This window comes from Cervus elaphus, chromosome 14, assembly GCF_910594005.1.
Source record: "Cervus elaphus chromosome 14, mCerEla1.1, whole genome shotgun sequence".
Taxonomy (NCBI): domain Eukaryota; kingdom Metazoa; phylum Chordata; class Mammalia; order Artiodactyla; family Cervidae; genus Cervus; species Cervus elaphus.
The window spans coordinates 56,905,264-56,929,208 of record NC_057828.1 but is presented as its reverse complement, the minus strand read 5'-3'; the positions used below and the strand labels follow the sequence as shown (position 1 = coordinate 56,929,208).

Genomic DNA, 23,945 nt, shown 5'->3' with positions numbered 1-23,945 from the left:
GCAATGAAGCTTTGCTAACAAAATGCTAACTGGTTTCATAAAACTTTATGATTAAGCATCAGAATATCCTAACAATGATTTTGCAGTCTTTTCCTGTTCATTTTTTTCCCCCTTATGGAAAAAGTCTGTAGGTACTTCAGCTATTCAGTCAAACAAACAAGTACTCAGTGATCACCAGGTGCCAGGGATACAAAGATACAGAAGACACACGAGACTCAAAGAGCTTCCACTGGAGCAGAGAGAATGAACATGTATTCCATATAAACAGTTATTTCTCACTCAAAGCTTCATAGCTGGTAAGCATAAACCCAACCTTACTTTCCAGAGACTGCTTTCTGGGTTGCTGGCAGCAAGAATGACAGTCCAATAAGGAAAGGGTAGGGAACTGTGACCACGACTTAACGCAGGTAGCACGTAAAAGTAAAACCTGGGAGCAATGATAGGCCAGGCTCTGGCCAAGTGATGATGATGAAAAAAGAACAGTAGCTTAACAATTAATGGCACCAGAATTCTCCAACATGATTTTAAACAATTGGCAATATTACATAATAAAGCAAAACAGAAAAAGGAGCAGGTATGAGTGATTAAGTAAATATTTTATATAGGAATTATTAACAAACTAAAAACATCCCCATACTGCCTTCTCTTAAAAAAAAAAAAAAGTTCCTATTTTAACAATTACATATGACATTTATGGCAGCTGAGGATGAGAAGCCATCAGTGGTTTTTGCAACCATGTCAGAAGCTGAAGTGACAAAGCATTTAATATACATGTTGTAAATGTCTTCATATACTTGCAGTCAAATATTATTTCTACTTTAGAGTAAGATACAAATAAGATTAAGTGTACTATCATTTTATATCCATAACATCTTTACATCTGGAGATCTCAAATCACTTGCAAGCATTCATTAATTCCCAATATCCTGGTCAGGTACATTAGAGAAATAAACTGGGGTGACTTCTAGCAAAGGTGACTTCTAGCAAAGGTGACACAACGAAGGTGACTAGGTCAAGAGGCATCAATAAATCATCAACAGATTTGGAAAAAATATTTATATTTTAGTTCGTCCTCCTGGTTCTAAGTCATACTCCTATCACAACATGTTTCTTCTCTTATAAGGGTCTGCTAGATATATTTATCTTTGATGTTAAACAAAAAAGATTAAATACAACTAAATAAATGTAAAATGAGTTTTAAAAATGAAGGACTAGAACTGGGGTGATTTTCAATAAGGATTTGAGTCCTATTTGCTAGAACAGACTGAGAAAAAGCATTACTAAATTATAGGGTTAGGAAGGCCTATAATTGTCTATATTTTCCCATACATTGTTCTATTTTTCTATGGACTAAGCTATTACATTCAATACCTTTTTTAGTCCTCAAATAATCTTCCCTGCAATGCAGCTATTTTAATTAATAGAACAAATGTACACTGAACATCAGTAAAGTAACCAAAACCATAATTAGACATTCAATACAATGTATTATAAGTAATCATTAGTCTTATATGGCAAAAGAAACCTCTACATTCTATAGGGAATTGAAGACCATAATCAACTCATATAGTATTATAGTATATTTAATGATTACCATAAAAAATTACCATGTAAAAAGGAAAGTTGAAATGTTAACTACATAAACCTCCTAGCACTCTTTAGAAATTTAACTTTTATATTTTACTCTATTTAAAAAACTATTAATTTCTGACATTACTTTTGACTTATTTTTGAACAAGAATCATTAGTTCCAAGCAGAATTTGGTAAGATTTGAAAAGCTTTAAAAATTTTTTTAAATGAAACCCTGCATTATTATGTGAATTTCACTTAGCGAAACTGAAGGATTTCTTCCTAAATGCCTACCTGCGCATTGGCTTTCCTTCCATGCACCATGAAAAGTACCCTTCACCACACTCTAAAGCCGAACCTAAGACAACAGAAAAGCAGTAACTTAATAAAAACTATTTCTGATCTTTCCAGTAACAATCTCTATACAATGATTTCGTTCAGTGATAAAGAATTTTATATCCTATTATATTACACGACAGGCCTTTTGCAGATGCACACTCATAACCCTTACCTAGTTCCTTTAAGATGACCATCCTTACTGTGAATGCTAAAACGATTATACGTAAAGGTGAGGGAAAGTGCGCCAAACAGTCCCAACTGCTAGGCTACTCTTGTCTCTCTTCAAAAAGTACTCCGGAGACATTTAACTTTAACCGCACTATCAACGATTACCTACAGAGTATTCACCAGATACCCACAGCAATACTAGCATGATGGATCGGGTAGGGAACACTCTGGCTTAACAACGGATCTGAAAGCTGGTAACTTGTCCCTAAGCGATAGAAGAAGGAGCAGGTACTTGCCTTTAAAAATAAACAACTCCGTTTCCGACCGTCCAGACAGAACAGGGCAGAGAAACTATGGCTCCAATACTAACATTCTCTTTACCAGCCCTTCCCTCAATTCCCGAAACGATGTCCACCACCCACCTGGCAAGATCTCGCTGGTCCCCAGGTTAGGTGGGACGCACAGTATCCACTTCCTTCCCCCCAGATTCCAACCTCTGTCTAGGGAAGCTGTCCAGGGTGCGGAACCTCACGCCCTCAGGCAGAACAGCCCAGCACCTTCCGTGGCTCCGGGGCAGGGCTACAGCCCGCTTGAACGCCTTCTGGTGCCCCGCAAGGCCCAGCCCCAGTGCCCTAACAGCCCCTTCTCGGTGCCCACTGACAGGTGGCGGGCGAAGCACGGCCCCTACCCAATGGGCAGCCCCGCAACTTGGGACCACAGATTTGCAAAGCGAGTCCTGGGCGCTGTCCACTGTCCTCTGCTCTAAGACTGCTAACCTACCGGCTCCGACACTTTCTTCTCTGCCTTAGCCTCCTCTGCCTCCTCCGCCCGCCGCCTCCTCTCTGGCTCCTTCTCTGCCTCAGCTAGAGCAAGGAGGATGCCGCTCCTCCAGCTATTTCCTCCCCACCCCTCGCCCCACTTCAGCCGCAGGAAGTGGTCCTGTTCCTAAATCGTTCCCTCTGGATCCCACATACTTTACCAAGAGGTTCCGGCCCGGATCAGGAAGTAGCTGCGCTCTTTGTTGGGGGCTTGGATCCCCTCAAAGACTGCCTGTCCTTGTACCCAGTTCCTTGTATCCCGAGGATGTGCGAGTTCATTGCTGAACTGGCAGTGTTTGAATACTGAAGGCTTCTCCTTTCTCCTTTGTTTTCCTCAGCAGAAGTCAATAGAAAGATGGGAGGAGTCACAGAAAGCCAGGAATTGTGATTTCTTTGTAGCTGGTGCATCTCCCCGTTGGCATAATTTTCCCCCTAATTGTGGGTTGAATCATTGACACATGTCTACATGTGGTTGACATTATATCTATGAGGCCACTCCTGTGTGCAAGCTGCTGAGGATCCTCAGACAAATCAGAAATAGACCTGATTTTCCAGATTTCCCAGGTTAGCTTTCAAGACATGAGGGTTTTAGTCAGGATTTTAAGGGTATGTCAGCTTGCCCTTTCACTTAGTATTTTATAACAAACACTTCACCAAACACTGCTCTGAATTCACTTTAGCATTGGGGAGGAAAATAATTTTTTTTTCTTTTCCAATTTGTCCCTTGCCTGATTTTCCCACAGCACATAGCCACCTAATTTTCACTATATGTTTAGAAAACAAGTGATAGGGTGGAAGATACAATGTCAGAAATATTAGTGAAAGACTGTTGCTGGTTTCCTGATAACTATTATAGGCTAAGCATGAATTTAACCACATTTTCTTTAGCTGTTCTTCACAATGGAATCTACACAGATTTTTGCAGTTGTTTGTGAAAGGGAAAGAATACCTTTTGTTAATTAGCTTGTAGTGGGAGATGCATGGTCTTTAGATCCAGACACCCATAGTTTCAAATCCTAGCCCTGCGACTCACTAGATTGGTGATCTTGGTCAAGTTTCTTAATCTCTTAAGTATTAATTTCTTTTGGGTAAAAGAGAAACAATACCCTTTTTTACACAATTTTTGAGACAGGTAAATTATAATGAAGATCATGTTCTGTGTCTGGCACTTAGTAGGCACTCAACAAATGTCAGTTTTCTCTCCTCTTCCCTTAAATGGACTCATTAATTGAACACTTATTGCATGTCAGGTACTATGCTAGGCTTTGGAAATGGTTGTGAACAAGATAGACATCATCCTAAAGTTCTAGTGCTCATTTATGTGGTTATTGTGGTGCCCCGAGGACAAAAGAACAAGATGAACAAGAAAGGTGTTGGAATGTAGGAACAGAAAAAACCAGACCCTTATCACCCTTCCCACCATGTTGTAACTGTTGTGGAATTTTTGAGCCCTCTTGAGTAGCATGGCCTGTCCCCTTCTTACCCCATGTAAGGAAAGGTATTTGTCTTACTCTTCTCCCAGGCCTGTATGGGGAATGTATACATACCTCATTCAATCAGCAAATGACTCACAAGACCCCTACCCTGTTCCTTGTCCCCTGACTATAAAAAGAGACCAAAGACCAACATTCAGAGTCAGCTCTCCCTGACTCTCAGCAAGTTGGCCCATGGTACTGGCAGTGCCCCCCTCTTCCCCCACTCGAATAAACTCTATTCTCCTTTCATTTTGCCTTGTGTTTGGAAATTCTTTTCCAACCTGTGCATGGACCATGACATTTATGATAGTTGATTTTCCAACATCTTTTTCATTATGAGTAATTGGTCTAAACCATCTCCACACCAATGACCAATACAGACTAACAAGAAATCAGAAGAAATCTAATGGGGACTTTGGGACAAGATTCCCTAGCATTTTTAGAAGAGATACAGGAAGAGATAGCATCTTTTCCCTTTGGCCACTGTTATGCCTGGATGAGACACTTGGAAACACCACAACCATTTTGTAACCATGAGGGAAGGCAGAGGAGAATGAAGCTAGACAATAAGGGAGGTAGAACAGAGAGCCTGAAAGAATGTGGGTCTTTCAGTGTAATTTTTAAACTACTCATTCTCCCTTGACCACAGACTTTCCTGTTGCTAGATTGTAGTTACATGAGATAATAAATATCATATTTTAAAACTGGGGTTTCTATTACTAGCAGCCAGAAGCATACTAATGTGTGTAAAAGGATATAGACAATAATCAAGTAAACAACTAAGTAAAATAATTTCAATCACTGGCAAATGCTATCTAGGAAGGAGCCAAACAGGTGATGGTATGGTGAGTGAGTATTTTGAGACTACTTTAAATAACATGGTCAGGGAAGCACTCTCTGAAGAGGTATGTTGAGATCTGAAAGGTGAGGGAGAAACATCCAGGTGGAAAGCTGGGAGAAGAGTGTTTCAAGTAGAGAGAATAGCAAAGGGAAAGGACCTGAAGCATAAATGAGCTCTTCCTGTTTAATGAACATAGAAAAGCCCAGTTTGACTAGAAATAATATTAGACATGAGGTAAGAGACACAGGTATTTTGGTCATCTGATGTGAACAGACGACTCATTGGAAAAGTCCCTGATGCTGGGAAAGATCATGGGGAGAAGGAAAAGAGGGTGTCAGAGGATGAGATAGCTGGATGGCATCACTGATGCAATGACCATGAACTTAGGCAAACTCAGGGAGATGGTGAGGGACAGGGAGGCCTGGGGTGCTGCAGTTCATGGGGTTGCAAAGAGCTGGACATGACTGGGCAACTGAACAACAACAACAAAGAGAAATAGGCAAGAACAAGATCATATACTGTCTTCTAGGCTACTGTAAGAAATTCTGGTTTTATTTTAAATTCTCTGGAAAAATATGAGGAGATATTTCAGCTCAATTTAGGTTTAACAATTGATCCTAAATTCAAAACCTTGAAAATTATAAGAAGAAAATGTGGATGTTCCATTATTAACTACAGAGAACCATATGTGGGAAAGAATATGGATGAATATTTCTAGAAATGTTCTTGCTATGATTGGTGGTAAATAAAGAGTGATTTTATTTAAATTTGGGGACTTTAATAAAGATATTTTTTCTTTGTAGGAATCATACAATTAATTAATGGCTATAATACAAAATAGCTGCCTTTCATAGCTAATCATTAGGCCTAGAGTGTGTGAATGACCTATAAAGGAACCAAATGTAGACACTAAGATGCTCTCAGTTTTTACTTCTCATCTGGGAATTTGAGGTAGACTTCGAGCGCAAAGTAATAAGACTAAGCCAGAAAGCAGTGAATTTTGAGAGGGGGAACAGGACATCCTACGGATTTTTAGGATCTTAGAATTGGTATATGGTTGGTTTTAGGTAACATCAATTTAAATCTATGATTTAACAGCAATGAACATGGATCTTGAGTAAGCAACCCAACTGTACTTATATAAACTCCTCTGTAAAATGGAAAAAAAAACACATTAAAATATTCATGGTGCTATAGAAGTATTAGATAATCACCACAAATTCTACAAAAACGGCCTTAAAAACAAAACACTAGGAAAGACAGATTATCTCCACTCTACAGATGAGGATGTTGACGCATACAGGTAATTAAATGACTGACTTAAGATTCTGCAGCTAGTTAGTATTAAACTAGTGAGTAATGAAGTATTCACTTAAATAAAGTCAGTCTAACACCACTCTCCCTCATCTTAAAATTTAAAAATCTACCACTATGAATTGTGAGAAAAGCTTCTGCACAAAGTGAAAAGGCAACCTACTAAATGGGAGAAAACATTTGCAATACATATATCTGATAAGGGGTTAGTATGCAAAATATATAAAGAACTCACACAACTGAACAGCAGAAAACAAACAAAAAGCAATCTAATTTAAAAATGGGCAGATGATCTGGATACACATTTTCCCAAAGACATACAGATGGCCAACAGGCACATGAAAATTTGCTCAGCATCACACTAATGACCAAGGAAATGCAAATCGAAACCACAACGAGATATCACCTCACGCCTTTTAGAATGGCTGTAATCAAAAAGACAAGAAGTAACAAGTGTTGGTCAGCTCCCCGAAGGTACAGTGGATCTGCCAGCCAATGCAGGAGACAGTTCGATACCTGATCCACATGGTGCATGATCCCACAAGGATCCCACATGATGCATGATCCCACATGAGTCCATGCGCCACAACTACTGAGTCTGTGTGCTGAAAACAGTGAGCCTGTGAGCCACAACCACTGAAGCCCAAGCACCCTAGAGCCTGTCCTATGCAACAAGAGACGCCACTGCAAAGAGAAACCTACACACTGCAAGTAGAGAGTGGCCCCCTCTCTCTGCAACTAAGGGAAAGCCCACACAGCATCCAAGACCCAGAGCAGCCAAAGTATCAGTGGAAATGTGAAGAAGGGAACACTGTGTACTGTTGGTGGGACTGTAAACTAGTGCAACCTTTATGGAAAACAGTACAGAGGTTCCTCAGAAATTAAAAACAGAGCTACCATATGATCCAGCAATTCTGAGTATTTATCTGAAGAAAATGAAAACACTAACTTAAAAAGATATATACACTTTCAAGTTCATTGCAGCATCATATACAATAGTCAAAATATGGAAACAACCTGTGTCCATTGATGTATGAATGGATAAAGAAAATGTGGAGGGACTTCCCAGGTGGTCCAGTGGCTAAGACTCCGTTCTCCCAATGCAGGGGGCCTGAGTCCGATCCCTGGTCAGGGAACTAGATCCCAACTAGGTATTGCTTCTATCTTTAAAATATGTATATGAATTGTAGGCAAATTGTTACTGTTTGAATGGCGAATATGTTAATGTTTGAACCTCCTTTAAATGATTTAATTATGCTCTTTAAAAACTATAATCACATTCCACCCTTGCTTAAAATATAATATAGATTCTCAGTTATCCACAGGATAAATTTAGACTCATAATTAAAGCCTATCAAAATCTATAGGACTAGTCAGCACCTAATTCAGAGGTTCTGAGTTGGGTGTATACCTTCAGTATAGTGTGAACCCTCTGCATTTAAACGTGAAGGCATGTGATGTGATTGCCTCCAGAGTCCCACTGCTTTCCTTAAGGAGAAAGTGACCTAAATTAGTTTCAAATTCAGATCTGTTTCCTGCCTCCTACTAACACTCCAGTCATATGATGAATAAATTATTAGCTAGGGTAAAGCAAAGTCATTTCACAAAATGGGATTATTTTGTGGTAGAGAAACAATCTAACATTTAAGTAACACCGATCATAAATGGAATCACCCCTGGATATTCACTGGAAGGACTGATGCTGAAGCTGAAGCTCCAATACTTCAGCCACCCGATGCTGGAAAAGATTAAGGGCAGGAGGAGAAGGGGACGACAGAGGATGAGATGGTTGGATGACATAATCGACTCAGTGAACATGAGTTTGAGCAAACTCTGGGAGATAGTGAAGGACAGGGAAGGCTGGCATGCTGCAGTCTATAGGGTCGCCAAGAATTGGACAAAACTTAGCAACTGAACAACAACAAAATCACAAGTGGGTATAATTTTAATTCATTATTAATAACTTAGGAGGCAATAGGTAACTGAGGTCCACAAAAATGCAGGCAGACTTTAGAGCTATTCCCACAAGTGAAGAAATGGGAGATTAAATAACAAAAAGGATACCTCTAAGCATGCTGTGAACATATTACTGAGGAAAAGAGTAAATTCTCTTAGATGAGTTCTATTCAGATACTAGGTTTTCCCAGTGACTCAGTGGTAAAGAATCCACCTGCAATGCAGGAGAAAGACATTCTTGTTACTGGAGAAGACGACTCAGCTTCATAGAGTTGAAGGTGCTCCATAAATACATTTATAAATTTAATGCAATCCAAGTACATCAATATCAGAGTTTTGACAGAGTTAGCTGAGTTGATTATAACATTCATATGGAAGAACAGACAAATGAGAATATCCAGAAATTGACTAAAAATGGAAGCAGGAAATGGGAGGGCTCACTCTAACAGATATTAGTACAACATGTTCTAAAACCTCTATGGTTAAAACTGTGATTTTGGTGTATGAACAAACAGATGAATAAAGCAGGGTAGAAAAATCCAGAAATAAACCAAAGAACACATGGAAATTTAGCATTTGATAAAGCCACTATCTCACATCAGTCAGGAATATATGGACTGTTTCATAAATGATACAATGCAACTATGGAAAAAGGTAACATTGAACGTATTCTGCATAAGGAGCTGGACCCCACTGTAGTCTCAACAAAGACCTCTATGAGGGTCTATCAAGACACTATGGGAAGTTCAGAAGCAGGGATGGCCCTTCAGAGTTGTCACAAGTTGTGAATAAAGGAGCTGGGTCTTTCTACCCCACAACAACCAGATGTATCAGAAATTTAAATGCAAGTAATGAAAGTCTAAAAATAGTGCAAGAAAACAAGGATGGATTTTTTTTTATTAAATATGCAGGAAAACTTCCCTAACTATAAATCAAAATCTAGAGGCAAAAAGACTGACAAATTTGACTGCATAAAAAAATTTCCATGGAAAAAATACTACAAATGAAGTAAGAAAATAACAATTAGGAAAAACATATTTGCAATCTGGGATTCTTAATGTACTACATCTATGGTTCTAAAAATGGAGAAAGAAGAAATAATAAAGATAGTCTGGGAAACATATGGACAGGCAGTTCACAGAAATAGAAATGACCCTTAAACTTTTGCAAATATATTCAGTCTTGCTCACAATAAGATAAATTGCAAATTATAGCTACACTAAAAACCTACCAGTAGGCAAAAATCCAGAACTGGACAATCTGCTTTGTTGGCATGACTGTAGGGAAGGAGGCATTCTCATTAATCGCTGGTGTGTGCGCAAAATGATTGAACTTCTCTGGGCAGGGTTTTGATAAGATTTAGCAAAATAACATTTGCATTTACCCTCTGACCCAGCAATCTCACTATCCCAAGGAAATACTTGCAAAAATGAAAAAAGAATTATGCACCAGGTTATTAACTGCAGGATTCTTTTTGGAAGCAAATGAATGGAAACAACCCCAAGGCTTCTCAATAGGGGACTGATTGAATAAGCAATAGGATATCCACATAATAGGATTATTCAGCTAAAAAAAGAAATGACGATCTCTGTATACTTGCACAGTGCGATCTTTAGGATATATTGTTAAGAAATAAAACCTAAGTGAACAGTGTTTATAATATGCTAACTTTGATTTCAAAAGGGTGTAGAAATATGTGTGATGTAAATACTGTATGTACTTATTTTTTTTAAATAGAAAGATAAACTTAGCATAAAAATGGTTAGAGGGGAAAGAAAGGAACAGAGAAATCAGGGATGGAAGCCAGATATCTCTGAAAGTATTCAATTTTATATTTTTATTTATTAAATGTTCTTAATAACTAACAATTCATTTAAGGAAGCTATATGTTTACTTAAATAAAATTTATTACTTATCTTATTATTAAATAACATTTTTTATTTCAATAAAACTAAAGACTTCTTATTTAAATGTCTTTAACTATTTTTAAACAAAATTTAATCAAAAGAGAAAAAAGTAATACCTGAATACTGAAAAACAATTGGGCCTAACTGAATGACAAATTGGCATATAGTGAATCCTGTAATGCATAGTGATTTTAGAGCACAGGAAAAGGAAATGTGAAAAAACTTCCACCTTTTCCCCTTCTATTTGCCATGAAGTAATGGGGCTGGATTTTTTTTAATATTTAGTTTTAAGCCGACTCTTTCACTCTCCTCCTTCACCCTCATCAAGAGGCTCTTTAGTTCCTCTTCACTTTCTGCCATTAGAGTGGTATCTTCTGCATACTTGAGGTTGTTGATGTTTCTCCTGCCTATCTTGATTCTAGCTTGTAACTCATCCAGCCCAGTATTTCTCATGATGTCTCAGCGTATAGGTTAAACAAACAGGGTGATAGCAGACAGCCCTGTTGTACTCCTTTCTCAATCTTGAACCAATCAGTTGCTCCATACAGGATTCTAACTGTTGCTTCTCGATCCGTATACAGGTTTCTCAGGAGACAGGTAAGATGGTGTGGGCACTGAGTCTTAATTGCAGGCTCTCTAGTTGTGACATGCAGGCTTAGTTGCTCCACAGCATGTTGGATCTTAGTGGGATCTTAGTTCCCTGACCAGGGATTGAACCCTCATCCTCTGAATTGCAAGACAGACTCTCTCAATGACTAGACCACTAGGGAAGTCTCCAGTATGCCAAGGACATTGCGCTAATTAGGAAAAAGTGGGACCTTGACACATGGAATGGGGATATCTGGGTTCATGTACCTAGAAATATTTAATTCCCAAAGATACATGAACCCTTTGAGCCAAGAGAATTAAGTCACTAACTAACCTGACTGGGGATGTAATGGACTTGAAAATGAAGCAAAGGGACTATACCTCAAGGTGTTCAGGATCCAGGAGGGTATACATGATGATGGAGTAAAAGGGACTATATCCTAGGAGTTCAGGATGTTTTGGTGAGTACACATGGGACTGAATTCTGAGAGTGCTGGATCAATGTAGATAGAATATAGAGTTTCTAAGGGAGTTTAATTAATAATTTGGAAGTAACTCTCTTGGGATACAGGATTTAACAACCTGGCAAGGATCTCAGGAGATGGGGTAAACATGCTGCCAGAATGGTTTCATACATATGGAAAGTATGATGGCTCATACTAAATAAAGTAAAGATCCTTGAACTGCCATGCAAGACAACAGAACAAGGGATTTAAAGTTTAAAGAAGTGAGCATGCTAAAATGGACATAAGCCTGGAAGACGCACCAGGCAATAATATCCATGGGACAGACTAAAGGAGATACCATTTACCAAAGTAATAAGGAAGGTGCTAGAGAGAAGGGTACCCAGAATCACTAATAAGTTCAGTAGTGGCTCTCCACTGTAGCCCAGACTGATGGTAGGAGATGCCAACAAAAAATTGGGCTTATTGATTGCACTGGGGATGTTAGAGATGATTCCAGAGGCTGAGCTGATACTGCATGGATCATGGCCCTGCCATAAAGCACATTATTAGCACAGACTATGTAGCATGGTCCAAGGTCCTTAGGTAAACAGACAGGCAAGACATACCAAAGGTTTGGAGGTTATCTCCAAGAAGCTGGAGGGAAAGGGCCAACTTTGCTTTACACGTGGTTAATCCTTTACTGTTCATTTTCTCAGCAAAGCTTTTCATTCTCATGTACCTTTACCCTTCTTTCACACCCAGTTCAAATCAAGCTGGGTGACTGAGCATTACAGGAGAAAAATCACTTGACTCTGCAGGTTGGGGTCACTGAAATTCATGGTCTTCAACCTCAACCACCTTTTCAATGCCATCAACATTTTAAAACTTTGCTTTGCCAAATCTTCAAGCCCCTCACTCATCCCTTCCTCTCTCACTTTAAGCATATCAGTTTAAAGCCATCAAGCTTGGTTGCTGTTGTTGTTTTTTTGGTTTCTTTAATTTACAATTCCACAGTCCAGGAAAATTACCTGTATCCACATCACTGCTACCTTTTAGAGGTAGCAGAATTAGAGGACCAAGCTAAGTTCCTTCTGTTTGAGGCCAACCTTCCCATCTATACCTTAACTCTTTCCCCTCCAATTTCCTTCAGGATCTTACTTTATCAATCATCTCCTTTTCAAAACATTTTATTTACTTACTCATTTTTGGTTGTGTGCTAGGTCTTTGTTGCTGCATGGGATTTTCTCTAGTTGCATCAAGTAGGGGCTACTCTCCATTTGCAGTGGGCAGGCTTCTCATTGTGGTGGTTTCTCTTATTCTGGAGCATGGGCTCTCGGGCACATGGGCTTCAGGAGCTGTGGCTTGAGGGATCAGTAGTTATGGTTCCCGGACTCTAGAGCACAGGCTCAATAGTTGTGGTGCATGGGCTTAGACTCTCCGCAGCATGTGGGATTTTCCCGGACCAGGGACTGAACCCCTGTTTCCTGCACTGACAGGGGGATTCTTGACCACTAAACCACCAGGGAAGCCTGTCATCTCCTTTCTTAATCTTCTCTTCCTACTAGTTCCTTGTTATCATCCTACATTCAGGCTTCTATGGTCTTTTCTCTGCCAAGACATCTCTCTTAATACTTGTCTTCCTTTAACTTCTGAGCAATTTCCTCCCTCCACATCTTAGTCAACCTTCTCAAAAGAACAGTGTATATTTACAGCCACCACTTCCTCATTTCCAATTATAGTTGCTAAATCAATGACCCTGATGTTATATCTGACAAATGACAAAATTATCTTACATTTTAAATATAGGTATTTTCTGCATTTAGAGCCTAAAAAAGATTTTTTTTAAACTTAGATGTTCTACTTTCTGACCTCCCTTTCATTCCTCAGTCCACTGAAATCTTGATTTTACTTACTACCCTTCACAAAAGTACTTTTAAGTGCCAAATTCCACTGCTATTTTCTCAGTTTCTTTTGAAATGACTTCCTTGGCTTCTATGTTGCCACACTCACTTGGGTTTGTTCATTCTCTGATTGTTCTTTCCCTATCTTACTTTGCCTACTTCTTAGATGTATTAATAATTGTTCTCCAGGGCTCTGTCCTCAGCCCTCTGTTCTTTAATTCACTCTTCTTGGATGACTTCATCGTCTTTGTAGGTTTTTGATAACATTTATAAATATGTAACTCCCAAATTTATATTTATATCCTAGTCTTGTCTACCAGGGGCTTCCCTGGTGGCTTAGATGGTAAAGAATCTGCCTGCAATGTGGGAGGGAGATCTGGGTTCAGTCCCTGGGTTAGGAAGATCCCCTAGAGGAGGGCATGGCAACCCACTCCAGTATTCTTGCCTGGAGAATCCCAATGGACAGAGGAGCCTGGAGGGCTACAGTCCATGGGGTCACAAAGAGTTGGACATGACTGAGTGACTTTTCACTTGTCTACTAGGGCTTGCCTGGTGGCTCAGTGGTAAAGAATCTGCCTGCTAATGCAGGAGAAGCGGGTTCCATCGCTGGGTTGGGGAGATCCCCTGGAGAAGGAAAAGGCGACCCACTCCAGTATTCTTGCCTGGGAAATCTTACGGACAGAAGAGCGTGGTGGGCTACGGTCCATGGGAGTCACAAAAGAGTCAGACATGACTTAGTGACTAAAAAACAACTAAGTCGTGTCTACTAAGCTTTGGATTCAAATAATATGTTCACTGATACAGGCAGACTGATATATCTACCTTTATTTTTTTAAGACTGAACTCATTATCCTGGTTCTGTCCCTGTCCTTTTTCAAAATCCCTATTTAGGAAACCACAAGCCACCTGGTCACGAGAGGTGGAAACCCAGGAACAGCTTAGGCTCCTCTTTGTCTGCGATCTTGTCCTCTCCAAACCATTCTCTCCACTGCTGTCCACCTCTTCCAATGTCTCTAACTACATCTCTTACCTCTCTCCCAAACACATACTCTCTTGCTGTTTCAACCCACTTAGGTTTCACTAACGCACTTTGCTGTTTATTTTATGCCTCCATGAATTTTACATATCTTTTGGATTGCCTTTTCCCATTCCTCTGCCTGTTGAATTTCTAGTTATCTTTTGAGTTTGGATTTTTCACTCTGCCATCCTCTATCATATTATTCATTATTACAAGCCTTTGGTTATCTGATAAGTATGTCTTATATATTTACACTTAAGTCACTAACTCAAAGATGATGAAATTAAGAGGGTGACAGAATATTAGGGCATTTTACTAGAAACCTGCCTCCAGGTTAACATTGTTCAACTAACCTATAATATCAAGCACAGTTGTTCATCTGTAAGTGAAACACATAACTGCAATATTATCCATTCCAAATTTCAGTTATTTACCCCTAGGGATAGCATGTTTCTAAAATAAAGTCATGCCCCCTCCTGCCCCCTCCATATTATGGGGCAATGATGTTACAAGTAACAAAAATCCAATCTTTTTTGGATTAATTAGAAAAAAGTAATTTATTGACTTACACAATTGAAAAAGGAAGATGAAAAATGGCATTGGGTATTCTAGCTCCAGAGCTCAAGTGGCACCCTCAGGATTCACTTCTTGGGTCTTCTGTTGCTCTGTCAACCTCTCTCCACATGGAGGCAAGATGGTATTAGCAACTCAGCCTGACCTCCTTTCACCAAATCTTGCTGGAAAAAAATGCCTATTTACTTACTGCTCTGGCAAAAATTCAGGACTAGCTTTGATTACACTGATCTGTGTTCCATGCTTTTTCCTGATCTAATCACCGAGGCCAGGGGTGAAGAAAACACTGCTTGGCCAGGACTTGATCTGGAGTGGGATCAGCCCCACCCAAACAACACAGGCTGAGAGTATGTGAAAGGGATTCTGTACTAGAAAACTGTGTGCTGTTACCAGAATAGGAAGGATGGGCAGGCACAAGCAATGGATGTTCAGTACCTCCTCCCTCAAATTTCAGCTGTGGAGATTAGCTATATGCAGAAACAGTCCTTTTGTCGTACACCACGAGTGGCACTGATATTATATAATTACTGCCAAAATAATGGCTCAAGATATTTTAAAATTAACTTATCAATTTGGACAGGCATCCTCTAACACGTCATTAGTCTACAGCTACCTGGTGGCAACCCTGTGGTAATTTAAACCCAGACTGACCCAGGTTCAAATCCTGGTTCAGTCCTTTCCTAGCTGTGTGTTCTTAGGTAGGTGACTCAACTTTGCTGAGTTTGCTCAGTCAGTTTGAAGAATAAAATACCACCTTCACTGAGTTGCTCTGAGGATTGGATTGTATTTATATGAATCACTTAGCACAGTATTCAGCACATGATAGGACTTCAGTAAAAGAAATATAAATATTAATATAGTACATTAAGAGGCTTCCTTGGTGGCTCCGTGGTAAAGAATCTGCCTACCAATGCAGGAGATGCGAGTTTGATCCATGGGTTGGGAAGATCCCCTGGAGGAGGGCATGGCAACCCACTCCAGTATTCCTTCCTGGAGAAACCCATGGACAGAGAAGCCTGGTGGACTACAGTCCATGGGGTCGCAATGAGTAGGACACAACTAAGCAACTAAACAACACCACTGTACATTGAGTTAGCTTAGAGTAACTTTGTCAATTAGTTAACTTATCTTATTATTTTAACAGAAATAAAATTGTATAAAGAATATAATTCTGGAACTTCCTTGGCAGTCCAGTGGTTAATCTCCAAGCTTCCAATGTAGGCAATGTGGATTCAATCCCTTGTCAGGGAACTAGAATCCCATATGTCATGTTGTATGGCCCAAAATTTTTTTAAATAAAAAAAAATTTAAAAAGAATGTAATTCTTAGTATAAAAGTATGGAATTCAATAAATATAATAATTAAAATAATTTAAATTCTACTCCAAGGACCCATTCTCTTAGACTAGAAAAAATTTAAATTCAATCAATTTGGAAAGCTTTCTACCATAATTTCTTGAAGCTGACCTAATTTCAGGGGGGCTTGAAGAGTGCTTATTTTCTCCGTTCCTTAAGTCTTCTGTACAACAGGCCTTCACTGTATTCCTTGACCCCCATTTTAAGCACTCACAGGTTGTTGCTGATATGCCTCTGGTACATTAATTTGTCTCCTTCAGATCCAATGCTCTCTCTTCAATACTCTCATCCTAAGCTTTCGGTGAGGGGCATGGGAGTTAGAAGTGATGGTAGGAGTCTATCTACAGCACCTGACCCATGCTAGAGGCAGGAATCTCTTTCCCAAGGCCAGTTTCAAACCTAGTCTGCCCCAGTGAATCATGCAGCTGTTTCTGACATGGAGTTAAGAACAGAACAAGGCTCCTCTGTTTCTAGTATTCTCAGACCTATTTAATGTCTTCCCATTCTTCCTGGCTTTCAGAGTACTACAAATAATCTTTAAGCACTCTATTTAGTTTTTAGTTATTTAATTCAGTTTTAGACTTTCAAGAAACACTTGTATTTGGGAATACACAAATACATCCAATGAAGAGTAATTAAAAACAGAATCATGCACAATCATGCATCATAAGTCATCTTGCATCCAGACACTAGAAGACTCTCCTGAAAATAAAGACTACGAAAAGGAACATATTAAAAGTGAAACACCTAACATGTCTTGCTCCTCCACCAACTTCAGTAGGAAATGAGTGTTTAGTAAAGCAAATGTGCTCTATCAGTGATCGCAGGACCAAGCCAAGAGCTGACAAAGCTTCTAGACTATTGTTTCCGACTACAGTGTCAACTCTACAAATTCTGATTACCACAACTTATTTGAATAAGAAATTTTAGTATTGTACTTCAAATTTTTTTTTTCAGAATTACTCTTGTATTCCAGAAGTTCAGAACTATGATAGTGACAGTCTGCTTGGGCCTAAGCCAAATATTCGCTTTAACACTAGGCTATTTAGCCTCCAGCTAAAATGTTCAGAGTTCCTCTAAAATATTACCTCCTCCTTAATGATTTCCTTCTAGAAATAGTAAACAAATGAATGTTTTCCTCTTCAGTACAAAAACTTGCCAGTTTTCACTCCGTGATCGATATGAATATTTACATAATTTCTGGGCAAGCTTTGCCCTTCTCTGCTGGTTTCTTTCGATGCTCCTATCCCACCTCCATCCTTCTCCCTTTTTTAAAAGTTAACTGTTTCCTATCTTAAATTCCTGAATCAAAAGAGAAATAGTTTCCAAGCTGCTTCCGCTCCTGCCATAGTTGGCACTTGTGAGGTCTCTTGTAACGTTTCTTGTTGGTGACAATGACCATTAACCATAGGAGAAAGACCCTCAGTAAACCAGAAAATTAAGCAAGTTACTCGTTATAATTACAACCTTTCGTAGTTTAGACTGCATCCTCATATTTCCAGAAAATTCTTTCGTTTAAAGGCCAAAGGTCAGACTAAGACCGGCTGGCAACCAACACACGTATCTCATTTTAAAATTTTATTTTTTAAGTTGTAAAATAAATATGGACCATATAACTGTAAACTTACAAAATGCAGAAAAACCCCGCACTCCACCGTCCAAACACAGAGAATTAAATAATCTTGAGGAAATCTCCCACGTCTCTCGCCTCCCGCTTCCTGCACCTTGCAACCTTGACGTTTGCGCGCCGCAGCCGCAGCGCTTGGGGTGGCGCTACCGCGCGCCGGGTGCGCCGTCGCCATGGTAACCACGCAATCCTGGGGCCTCGGGAGCGGTGAGTCTGAGTCCGAAGGTCCAGGGTCTGGGTCCGCGGACGGAGGGGCGAGGGTCGGCGCACCGCGTGGGTGTTGAGGAGAACTGGCATCTCCCCGCCACTTTGTTCGGTGTGGCTAGAGTAGAGTGGGCGCCATTGCGGCGTCCTCAGGCTTTCCCTCAGAACCGAGCGCTGCGTCGCGGGTCGCGCCCCGAGGGCCGACCCTGTGCTTCAGGTGTCCCTTCCGGCCCACTCCCAGCTTTCCACTGAAGCTGCCTCTCTCCGCATCCTCGTCCTCCGACTTTCCGTTTGTTTAATCCTAGGAGCCCTTTGAGGCCTTCTCCTTGAGCTGGCACTTAAAATCCTCAAGGGACTACATTTTTTGAAGAAAAAATTCAGTTGGTTTAAAAGGCCCTTGAGATTTATCCCTCTACCACAACTTCATACAGCCTTGTCTGCCTTCCTGGCCCTTTGTTTTTGCTTATCCCATTACCTTCTCCTTTTAAGACTCCTGCTCTTCAATACCAAGTGTCACCTCTTCTGGGAAGCCTTCCGGGGACCTCCCCACTCTGAGTCTTATTTAGAGGTCCAGCCTCTTTCCTTTCCAAGCACCCTTTGCTTATCACGTCCTTCATCCCACTGCGTCATTGCTGATTTGCTTGTGTCTTTCCGACCAGACTCTGATGCCTGTGAAGTAGAGACCTATGTGATTTTATATTAGGAGTGCATTGTTGTTGTTTACTTCCTAAGTGGCCGTCGGACTTTTTGAGACCCTATATACTATAGCCCACCAGGTTCTTCTCTCCATGGGATTTCCCAGGCAAGAATACTGGAGTGGGTTGTCATTTCCTTCTCCAGGGGATCTTCGTGACCCAGGGATGGAAGCCACATCTCCTGCATTGGCAGGTGGATTCTTTACCACTGAGCCACCCAGGAAGCCCGATGAGGGCCTTAGCAGCCTCTAAAGAATGCAACTTTTATAGTTAAAATTCACGCTAATTTAGTACAGCAGAGCTATTCTCAATTCATTGTTGAGAGTGAGTTCAGAAAAGTTGCATTGTTAATAAAGCAGGACTAAAGCATGGGTCTTCTGACTCATAGTCTGTTCTGCCATTCTGCCTTCGGAGTTCCAGACCTCCTCTCTCCATGGTCATGTTCTGTATGAACTGTTGGTTATATGTGGTGGGGTTGCAGTTTAGATTCATGTTAGAATTTTTCTGGGCCAAGAAAACATCTATCCATACAGTAACTGTTACAAATCTAGTAAGAATTAGAACTTAAAACGGAATTTAAAAAAGATTTATTAATTATTTTAACAATAGCATAAACCCACTGTGTAGTAAACATAAGTTACGTATTTCTTATGGGAAAAACTATTATCTAAACAAAAATATTAGTTTTTTCAATATCTAAAAAGTTGTCTGAGGAGACTTTACAAATAGCTGAGGAAAGACGAGAAGTGAAAGGCAAAGGAGAAAGGGAAAGATATATCCAACTGAATGCAGAGTTCCCGAGAATAGCAAGGAGAGATAAGTCTTCTTAAGTGAGCAATGCAAAGAAATAGAGAACAACAGAATAGGAAAGACTAGAGATCTCTTCAAGAAAATTAGAGATACCAAGGGAACATCTTATGCAAAGATGGGCTCAGTAAAGGACAGAAATGGTATGGACCTAACTGAAGCAGAAGGTATTAAGAAGAGGTGGCAAGAATACACAGAAGAACTATCTGTGATCAAAAAAGATCTTCATGACTCAGAGAACTACAATGGTGTGCTCACTCACCTAGAGCCAGACATCCTGGAGTGTGAGGTCAAGTGGCTCTTAGGAAGCTTTACTATGAACAAAGCTAGTGGAGGTGATGGAATTCCAGCTGAGCTATTTCAGATCCTTAAAGATGATGGTGTGAAAGTGCTGTACTCGATATGCCAGCAAATTTGGAAAACTCAGCAGTGGCCACAGGGCTGGAAGCGGTCAGTTTTCATTCCAATCCCTAAGAAAGACAGTGCCAAAGAATGTTCAAACTACCACACAGTTTTGCTCATTTCACACTGTTGTTCAGTTGCCAAGTTGTATCCGACTCTTTGCAACCCCATGGACTGCAGCACACCAGGCTTCCCTGTCCTTCACTATCTCCTGGAGTTGCTCAAACTCATGTGCATTGAGTTGATGTTGCCATTCAACCATTTCATCCTCTTTTGCCCCTTCTCCTGCCTTCAGTCTTTCCCAGCTTCAGGGTCTTTTCCAGTGAGTCGGCTCTTCGCAACAGGTAGCCAAAGTGTTGGAGCTTCAGCTTCAGGATTAGTCTTATCTAATGAATATTCGGGATTGATTTCCTTTAGGATTAACTGATTTGATCTTGCTGTCTGAAGGACTCTCAAGAGTCTTTTCCAGTTCCACAGCATCAGTTCTTCAGCACACAGCTTTCTTTATGGTCCAACTCTCCCATCCGTACTTGACTACTGGAAAAACCATAGCTTTGACTATATGGACCTTTGTCGGCAAAGTGACCTAATTTTTAAGGTTCTAATAATCTGGATTCAATGATCCAACTGTATTTATTACTTCTCCCCAACATGGACCCTTGTTTAAACAGATGAGTCTTTTTAACATTCTCTTTCAATCTTTTCCTGATGAATCTCACCCACATTGATGTTTTTTCTCCTGTTCCTATTGAATTTACAGTTTGCATCACACATTCAGCATTTTAGTATGTATTCAGGCAGTCTATTGGTGCATGATAAACCTTACTGATTGAGTGAATGAAATATCTTATTTTATAATTATTTTGAACCACTAAGCATTTTCATTCCATTCATATTGTCAGTTGACTGATCAAACAAATACATAAACAAATGCTGATTTGAGTATGTTTCTATTACTCTTTCTCTTTTTTGATCTCAGGTATTTCTGGAGTTAATGGAGCCAGAAGTACCCCCAGAGTCAGAGAGTTCAGAAAAATTAATATTTTCTTCACCACAAGAAGAAGAGGAAGAAGATGATAGTGAAGAAGAAAAAGAATCCAAAGAAGCAGAGGAAACTGTCACCATTAACCCCCTCTTACCACCTGCTCTCACAGGGGATGTAGAAGGTTTGCAGAAGATTTTTGAGGATCCTGAGAACTCTCACCATGAGCAGGCCATGCAGCTACTCTTGGAGGAAGACATCGTTGGGAGAAATTTGTTGTATGCAGCTTGCATGGCTGGGCAAAGTGATGTGATTAGAGCTTTGGCCAAATATGGTGTGAATCTGAATGAGAAAACCACCAGAGGTATTTTCTCTCATCACTATTACTTCTAACTACCTAAAGATACCATGTATTGTCTTTAAATTTGGGTAAATTTGATGTGTCTGCTTTATATTTTGCATATGTTATGTGTGTGTGTATATATATATATATATATGAATGTGTGTATATTCGTGCTATTATAGCATAGTAATTAAGAGTACAGAATTTGATATTTATTAACTGTTGTGACTTGGGCAAGTTACCTAATCATTTTGTGTCTCTGTTTCATCTACTAAATGGGGATGATTGTATTTTCTTCATAGGTTTTCCTTATAGGTTATAAGGATTAAGTATGCTAATATAAAGTTGGTATATAGTAAATGCTCAATAATCTTATCACCTATTTCCTTGGAAGATTTATTCATTTTTGCAGTCATTATTCAATTAGCTCTTTAAATTAAGTCACTGTTTTTTTTCAGATTGGAACTATAAGACATGGTCATTGTAGAAAATGAAACAATGGTCTTTAGCAAATAGCAAATATGCATTTCCTTCATGCTTACGTGGAACACTTAAAAAAACTTGTCATGTGTTAGGCCATAAAGGAAGTGTCAACAATTATCAAATAAACTATAGCATGCAGTCTGTGGTCTCTGACCACACTAAAATAAAATTAGAAAATAGTGACAAAAAGATTACTGAAAATCCCTATAATTTTGGAAACAGGAACACACTTTCAGTTATCTGTTGGTGACAGAAAATGTAATAGGAATTATGAAATATTTAGGTGGCAACAGGATTGCTATGTCAGACCCTGTGAAATAAAACTAAAATTAAAATCTAGTTTAATGCATATATTAGAATAAAAAATATTGAAAATTAGAAAGTAAAGTATTTAACTCAAGGAGTTACAAAAATAACAACTGAAAATCCAAAGAAAGAAGAAGATAAATAATAGAGTAAAATAATGACATTGAAAATAAAGAAACAATAGAGAGGGAATTTCCTGTTAGTCCAGTGGTTCGGAGTCCGCCTTCCACTGCAGGGTGCCGTGTTTGATCCCTGGGGGGCTGAGATTCCTGATCCTTAAGCTTCACAATGCAACCAGAACAAACAAGCAAACAAACACACACAATAAAGAGAATCAACAAAACCAAAATCTGGTTTAGTGAAAAAAAGTTGAAAAAACATTTGATAATATTGATAATTTTTGATATGTGATATTATAAGAAGAAGAGAGTGTAAATAAATTTGGAATTTTAAAATGAAGCATTCACACAGGAAAAAGTAAGATTTAAAAAATTATTAGAAAATATCATAAACAACTTCATGAGAATACATTTGAAAACGTGGATGAAATGGACAGTTTCTTCAATAAAATATATACTACCAAAATTGAGTCAAGAAAGAAAGAAACTTGATTAGATCAACGATTATTTTAAAAAATTGAATAAGTAATCAGAATCTGCCTGATTCTCCCACCCTTTCCAATTCCTAACTCAAATGTTTTAAAAGATATGGTTTACTACACTTATAAGGAAGAAGTAATCTCTAGCTTATACAAAGTTTCCATAGAATATAAAGGGAGTTGGACAACTGCTTATTTTATGAGATAACTTTTATAGCAAAACTAGTTAGGGACAGCATTAGAAAGGAAAATTATAGGCCAATCATTTAATAACACAGATGCAAGCACCTTAAAATATTAACAAATTGAATCTAATGTGTGTTGAAACATTTATTGGACTAGCTTGGGTTTATCCCATTTATGCAAGGATTTGCTTTTTTAAAAAACGTTCATTTATCAATTTTGTCTGCACTGGGTCTTTGTTGCTGCTCCAGTGCTTGTGGAGAGCGGGGGCTCTTCCCTCTTTGTGGTGCATGGGCTTCTCCGTGCAGCAGTTCTCTTGTTTTAGAGCACAAGCTCTAGGTGTTCTGGCTTCAGTAGTTGTGGCTCCTGGGCTCTAGAGCGCAGGCTCAGAAGTTGTGGTGCATGGGCTTAGTTGCTCCGCGGCATGTGGGATCTTCCTGGGGTAGGGATCAAACCTGTGTCCCCTGCATTGGCAGGCAGATTCTCAACCACTGGGCCACCAGGGAAACCTCAAGGATGGCTTTAACATTAGAAAAATTGTTAGTATAATTCATTACACTGAAAGATTATGTAAACAAAACCACCTGGTCATCTCAATAGATGTAGAAAAGTCTTTTGAAAGAAAATGTAGCATTCATTCATGGTGAAAGCTTTTGGGGAAATAGGAACAGAAGAAGCCTTTCTCAAGGCTGTGGAAAACTTGTAGCAAAATTTATCTAATATTGAATTTTAAGCTATTTAACTTGGGCAAGTTATATAACCTTTCCATGCTACTGTTTCTTCATCCATAAAAATGGGACTAATAGTAATGTCTCAAAATCATACTACATAAAGGAAAATGAGAGCCCTAAATCAAATATCTGAAGTGTACCTCCAGCACTCCAGGGAGAGGGTGCTTTGACTAATTGATATGGGTATTGCCATCCTCTTGTTAGATATTTTCCAGTGTGTGAGGATATGTGTACAGTCTTTAGAGTTTGATGATGTACTCTAAGATAATCCATATCTTCATTCTGATTTCATGCTTACCATGAAATCTTCTCATT

At 39.3% G+C, this 23,945-nt stretch overlaps 2 protein-coding genes across 10 annotated transcripts in view; one reads left to right on the top strand and one right to left on the bottom strand.

Moving 5' to 3' along the window:
- The window catches only part of KLHL20 (kelch like family member 20), a 70,789-nt gene extending 52,770 nt beyond the window's left edge, over nucleotides 1–18,019 (bottom strand). The window contains exons 1-2 of one of the 8 annotated variants that reach the window (XM_043923652.1): nucleotides 17,898–17,978; nucleotides 1,865–1,928 (exon numbers count right to left, since the gene is read on the bottom strand). In XM_043923652.1, coding sequence (XP_043779587.1) covers nucleotides 1,865–1,887 — 23 coding nt within the window. In that variant the 5' untranslated portion in view covers nucleotides 1,888–1,928; nucleotides 17,898–17,978. Of the gene's footprint in view, nucleotides 1–1,864; nucleotides 1,929–2,373; nucleotides 3,004–17,897 lie in introns of those variants that run through there. The other 7 variants (XM_043923653.1, XM_043923654.1, XM_043923656.1 and 4 more) reach the window with 7 other exon arrangements.
- Nucleotides 18,020–18,022: 3 nt separating this feature from the next.
- ANKRD45 (ankyrin repeat domain 45) overlaps nucleotides 18,023–23,945 on the top strand; it is a 39,878-nt gene continuing 33,955 nt past the window's right edge. The window contains exons 1-2 of one of the 2 annotated variants that reach the window (XM_043923650.1): nucleotides 18,023–18,103; nucleotides 20,984–21,350. In XM_043923650.1, the coding sequence (XP_043779585.1) occupies nucleotides 20,999–21,350 (352 nt within the window). In that variant the 5' untranslated portion in view covers nucleotides 18,023–18,103; nucleotides 20,984–20,998. Of the gene's footprint in view, nucleotides 18,104–18,174; nucleotides 18,318–20,983; nucleotides 21,351–23,945 lie in introns of those variants that run through there. The other variant, XM_043923649.1, reaches the window with a different exon arrangement.